Source organism: Saccopteryx bilineata, chromosome 9 (assembly GCF_036850765.1).
Source record: "Saccopteryx bilineata isolate mSacBil1 chromosome 9, mSacBil1_pri_phased_curated, whole genome shotgun sequence".
In the NCBI taxonomy this organism is placed as follows: domain Eukaryota; kingdom Metazoa; phylum Chordata; class Mammalia; order Chiroptera; family Emballonuridae; genus Saccopteryx; species Saccopteryx bilineata.
Window position 1 is genome coordinate 42,902,021 of NC_089498.1, and position 6,330 is coordinate 42,908,350.

The 6,330-nt window shown below is 50.2% G+C and overlaps 1 protein-coding gene across 1 annotated transcript; it reads left to right on the forward strand.

Annotated features, from left to right (window-relative positions):
- Positions 1-605: 605 nt before the first annotated feature.
- SDHAF1 (succinate dehydrogenase complex assembly factor 1) lies at positions 606-1,704 on the forward strand. Its single transcript, XM_066243768.1, has one exon. It carries the CDS (start codon positions 703-705, stop codon positions 1,057-1,059), a length of 357 nt encoding a protein of 118 aa, XP_066099865.1. The 5' UTR covers positions 606-702; the 3' UTR covers positions 1,060-1,704.
- The last annotated feature ends 4,626 nt before the right edge of the window (positions 1,705-6,330 follow it).

A 6,330-nucleotide genomic window follows, 5' to 3' on the forward strand; every position in this document is an offset into this window, starting at 1 on the left:
GTTTCAACAGCTAACGAGGGCCCTCATTCTCCGGCCCCAGGCGCCACCCGACCCCGCTCTGCCAGGCAAGGGGCGCGGCCATCCCAAGTCCGCGCGCCACATGCTGCCTTTGGGGGCTTGGAGTCCTTCTCTCTGCTTATCTTCCAATAGCACGGAGAGGCTTGTACACTTCATCGCAAGTCCACGTGCTTCTTCTGCACGTCCCCAGGGCTGGGACCACCGACACACGCCTGCCTTAAAGGTGGGAACGCAGGGAACTTAACCGAGATTGTTTTAATAAAGAACCGATGACCGAAAAAAAAATGCTAGTGTCTCTCTATTCTCTTTCACCGGCCCCGCGCCCGCAAGGAGGAGTAAGTGTCTCAAACTCTAGCTGCCTCCTCTCCCAGGACGCAGGAGTTAAGTCAGTACCCCCAGGCGCCTCCTGCTCCAGGTTCCCAGAACCACGGTCTCCTCAAGGACACAAATTACCTGTGGCGTGGGCCGGCGAACCAGCGGCTCCGCTTCTTACTCACAACATTGTGACGTCACCGCAGCGACAGCCAATGGGACGTGACAACACCGGATAACAGGGGGCTGGAGGCGGGGGTTTTGGAGAGCGAAACGGAAGTACCTGTTTCCGTGCACCCTAGTTTTTCCCAACTGTACTTTGCTCCACTGCTCTGGGCCCTTCTCAGCACGAGCCTGCGGCCGAGGTCTACCATGAGCCGGCACAGCCGGCTGCAGAGGCAAGTTCTTAGCCTGTACCGTGAGCTGCTGCGCGCCGGGCGCGGGAAGCCGGGAGCCGAGGCGCGAGTGCGAGCCGAGTTCCGGCAGCACGCCGGCCTGCCGCGCTCCGACGTGCTGCGCATCGAATATCTGTACCGCCGCGGGAAGCGTCAGCTCCAGTTGCTGCGCTCTGGCCACGCTGTGGCCACGGGCGCCTTCGTGCGCCTGCGGGGTGCAACCGAGGAGCCCCGCTGCACAGAGGCCCCTGGGACCTCGCCTAAGGATGGTGACAGACTGAGGAGCCCGCCCGACAGCATGGGGTTACCGGAGACTCCGCCTGAGGGACGATGACAGGCTGAAGAGCTCACCCGATGGCTTAAGGGGAGGCCCGCCTGACTGTGGGAGGGGTCGGACCAGGGAACCCACCTGATGGAAGGTGAGAGGTCTTGAAAACTAGGTCGATGGATTGGGGGAATCTGAGAGCCCCCCTGGCGACGTAGGGTCCAAAGACCACCATGATGGATAGCGTGAGATGATTGACCTTGTACGACCCATGATTACTTGTCGGTGTCCTTCATGAGAGCCTGGAGCGGCCTGGATCACCGGCTGGCTGGACTGTGTCAAACTTACTCAAAAACAAGGGGAGCCTGGACGCCCCCTCTCCCCCGTTGGACTGAAAGAGACTGAAACACCCTTCTCTTGACCCCCGGCTCCTGAACTCTCCTCCCTGTATTTTACTCTGGTAACAGCAGGCTTTTTTGCTGAGGAATTTGAGAAGATGCCCCAATGGACGGTGAGAAGCCCCAAATACCCCTTTCGAAAACTATCCCCCCATTAATTGCAACAAACTAGGGTCTCATCCCAGGTGATCATTTAAAGGCCCCTCAAAACCTTTACACCTACTCACCTACTGGTTCTGAGGGGGAACCCTGACTCCTGCACCTTTCCATCTTCAGGACTGTTGAACAAAGGGAATAAATTTAGGAATGTACTTACTTTCCTTTTGGTGGTCTTAAAGATTTTATGTGTTTTGGGATTTTCACACACCAAGAAGTGACCTTCTTGGTGGGTATTGGTGGGAGGTAGGGATATTGGGAGCTCTCTTCTCCCCTCTGGAGCCCTGTAGACTGGCAGATTGGTTGAAACAGCATAGATCTATCTCCTGGGCTGATACATGTTACTCACCCTGGTTTGACCCCAGAGAAATCCCGGTTGATTCCTTAATGAAGAGTAGTAAAGCAGAAGAGATGGTGAAGCTGGCTGTAACCTGGGGCAGTAGTGGGATCTGAAACCTGGTTGAGGAGTCTGGTCTCAGCAACAAACTGGGAATTTTGTCAGCAAGGCTCAGGGGTGAGGGAGAAGCAATGGACCCATAGGCCACAGGCAGACCCTACCCCATGTCCCAGTATGGGCTTACTCTAGTATTCTTTGGGGCACTGTATTTTGCAATCCTGAGCTGTATTTGCACCTAGGTCAGTTAAATAAGTGGAAAGCAGGTGAATTTTTAGCAGATGCAGTTGAAAGGTAGAGGAGACCTTAGGAAAGGAGCCCAGACCTCAGACCAAAGGGAGGGTAGACAGAAAAGAAACTGTCTCTGCCCTAATCCCAGTGGGGGAGGCAGATACCCAATAGTTATATAAAGTGGGGTTGAAATTTGAAGAATTATAAGGACTTTACCAGAAGCTAGGGGTAGGCTTGTAAACTGGAAGACCAGTGTGGGCAAAGGCCTGGAGGAAGTAAAGGCAGAAATGCAGGGTGCCAGGGAGGACCTGGAATGCCTCAGGGCACAGAGTGGCTTCTGGTTCAGCACTGTCTCTGGTTAGTACTCACCTCACCTCTCTGGAGACTTTTGTCACCTTGTTCATCTCAGCCTCAGTGTTTTTCATCAGAGTGATCCTGTTAATTCTGCCCTGGTTCCATCTTAAAGTAAAACCCAAAGTCAAACATGGCTAATAGGGTCCTACTGATCCAGCCCCCAGAATGTCTCCCCTGGATTCCCTGCCTCTCCCTCTTGCTCACTCCTGGCTCCAGGTCTTGTGCCCTAACAAGCTTCAGGATGGGGGCTTTTGGTGGCACTGCAGGCAGTGAGTGAGTTTCCACTGGGATTGGATTCCTGAATAAGGACAGGAGATATTCACTGGGGTATTACAGATGAGTGGAGTTTACTTTGTCGAGAGAATAGGGGAGGGGGGTGCCTGATTTGAGGGAGGAGGCTGTGAGTGGTGATTAAGAGCTTTCACTTCTGAACTGAAACGCCTGGATTTGAATCCCAGTTCCAACACTAATGACATCTGTGGGCAAGTGATTTAACCCAGTGGTCCCCAACCCCCGGGCCACGGACCGGTACTGGTCCGGCCATTGGGTACCGGTCCGCAGAGAAAGAATAAATAACTTATATTATTTTCATTTTATTTATATTTAAGTCTTTACGATGTGTTATTTTTTTTTTTTAAATGACCAAATTCCCTCTGTTACATCCGTCTAAGACTCACTCTTGACACTTGTCTCGGTCATGTGATACATTTATCTGTCCCACCCTAAAGGCTAGTCCATGAAAATATTTTCTGACATTAAACCGGTCCATGGCCCAAAAAAGGTTGGGGACCACTGATTTAACCGTGTGCCTCAATGCCCTTATCTGTGAAATGGATGTAATAATGCCTCCCTCATGCGATGATGAAGTGAATTAAGTACATGCTGTGGCAGCAGATGATGATGTCCAACATCAGGACCCTCTTGCCTACTTGAGTTCACTTGCAGTTGCAGAAAGAGGATGCCATCTTCCTGCCCCGAGTCCTGGCATTTTTGCTCCTCTGCTTGAGGCTTTCTTGGGAGTTATGGGGAGGTGGGCTAATGCCATTGGGGCAACCCTCAGCCTGTGAGGTACAGCAGTCACTGGATGAGTGTCCCAGACTACCTGTTTGCTGGTAGGAAGATTGTAATATGTGTTCTACAGGCTTCTTCAAAGGTCCCCCCACATAAGACTGAGCCCCAGTTGCCCACAGTGGCTACCAACCACTCCGTAAGCACCTTTTTGGGCTTACCCCCTATCCTGTCTCACTCCCCCCATCCTCTAACTCAGGGGTCCCCAAACTATAGCCGCATGCGGCCCCCTGAGGCCATTTATCTGGCCCTGCCGCACTTCCAGAAGGGGCACCTCTTTCATTGGTGGTCAGTGAGAGGAGCATAGTTCCCATTGAAATACTGGTCAGTTTGTTGATTTAAATTTACTTGTTCTTTATTTTAAATATTGTATTCGTTCCCGTTTTGTTTTTTTACTTTGAAATAAGATATGTGCAGTGTGCATAGGGATTTGTTCATAGTTTTTTTTATAGTCCGGCCCTCCAACGGTCTGAGGGACAGTGAACTGGCCCCCTGTGTAAAAAGTTTGGGGACCCCTGCCCTAACTCCTGCCTCCTGGGATCAAGTTCCAAATAAAACATCTCACCCAAGTTCTAGGCTCCAAGTTTGCCGTGTTAAGCCCACAGTTGGTACTCGCTCCGTGTCTGCTGCTGTCCTTTCACTCTGCTAAGGCACCGGGTCAGTGCTTCTCAAGTGACTTGACCCTGTCTGTTAAACAAGAATCTCCTGATCCAAGAAAATTGCTATAAAGGACTTTATAGCAATATTAGAAATTAATATTGCCTGGCCCTGGCCAGTTAGCTCAGTTGGTTAAGAGCGCCATCCTGAAACAAGGTTGCAGGTCAATTCCCAGTCAGGGCACACATGGGAAGCAACCAAAAGATGCACAACTGAGTGGAACAACGAATGAATGGTTCCCTTCCCCCTTCCCTCTCTCCTTTTCCTCACTGTCTCTCTAAAAATCAATAAAAATTAAGCCCTGGCTGGATAGCTTGGTTGGTTGGAGCATCGTCCCAGAGTGTGCAGGTTGCTGGTTTGATTCCCTGGTCTGTGCATATATGGGAGCAACTCAATTTCCTGCCTCTGACTCTCAAAAAAAAAAAAAATTGCTGCCCTGGCCGTTTGGCTCAGTGGTAGAGCGTCGGCCTGGTGTGCAGAAGTCCTGGGTTCAATTCCCAGCCAGGGCACACAGGAGAAGCGCCCATCTGCTTCTCCACCCCTCCCCCTCTCCTTCCTCTCTGTCTCTCTCTTCCCCTCCCGCAGCCGAGGCTCCATTGGAGCAAAGATGGCCCGGGCGCTGGGGATGGCTCCTTGGCCTCTGCCCCAGGCGCTAGAGTGGCTCTGGTCGCAACAGAGCGACGCCCGGAGGAGCAGAGCATCGCCCCCTGGTGGGCAGAGCGTCGCCCCCTGGTGGGCGTGCCGGGTGGATCCCGGTGGGGTGCATGCGGGAGTCTGTCTGTCTCTCCCCGTTTCCAGCTTCAGAAAAATACAAAAAAAAAAATTGCTAAAATTAATTTCATCTGTTTCTACTGTTTGTGACTACTAGAAAATTTGGAGTAATTTGGAATATGGATTATGGGTTAATGGAACTTAACTGAGTTATTAAATTTCCTGATTGATGATTGTACTCTAGTTGTGTATGAGAATGCCCTTGTTCTTAAGAACTACACACTGGCCCAACCAGGCAGTGGCACAGTGGATAGAGCATTGGACTGGGATGCAGAGGACCCAGGTTCGAAACCCCAATGTCACTGGCTAGAGCGTGGGCTCATCCAGCTGACTGCAGGCTAACTCACTTGAATGTGGGGTTGCTGGCTTGAGCCCAAGGTCACTAGCTTGAAAAGGGGGTCTTTGGCTCCTTCTCATATGTGCCCCACCCCATCAAGGCACATATGAGAAGCAATCAGTGAACAACTTAAGTGCTGAAACTATGAGTTGATACTTCTCATCTTTCTTCCTTCCTGTTTGTCACTAAAATAAATATATAAAAATAAATATATTAGAATGTGAATGATGAAGCACATAGGGCAAAATGTTAACAATTGATGAATCTTGGTAAAAGGTATATGGGAGTTTGTTATACTAGTCTTAAAATTTCAGCAATTTGAAAAAAAGTTACAAAACCCAAAAAGTCAGTGGTGCTATCTGTGTCATTTTCTTTTATATTTGGATACCAGAGATCATCACACACAGGGCACATTGTTATGAGAGATTTGAGAGAAGAGAAGCCTGTGTCTTCTGAGACTTTATTAATCTCTCTGCATACCATCACAGATTTAACAATCAAAGTTATATATTTTTTAATTTATATTTTATTTACTGGGATGACATGGTTTGCCAAACCAGGCAGGTTTCAAGTGTACAATTCAGTGTAACACAATGTCTGCTCTCCCTAGCAGATTCTGGTCTTCACCTTATTGGGAATGACAGGTTATTAGAATATATTCTTGTCTTGGATCACAGACTCAGCTGTCCCAAGGGTCCAAGCCAGTGACCAGATGCATGAGGTGACCCAGCGGGGCCTTCAGGGACTCTAGGAAATTCACCGTCCCAGATGAACAGCCGCCGGCCACACCAGCAAGTTCCTACCGCTCCTGCTCAATACCCTCTCTCAAAGAGCAACATCCTGGGTGGAGGAGTAACTGGAATTTTCTTTCTTTCCCTTCCTTCCTTCCCTCCCTCCCTTCCTTCTTTCCTTCCTTCCTTCCTTCCTTCCTTCCTTCCTTCCTTCCTTCCTTCCTTCCTTCCTTCCTCCCTCCC

What these genes read in the sequence shown, in the direction of transcription:
- SDHAF1 (XM_066243768.1), top strand. Translation starts at nt 703, where the DNA reads ATGAGCCGGCACAGCCGGCTGCAGAGGCAAGTTCTTAGCCTGTACCGT.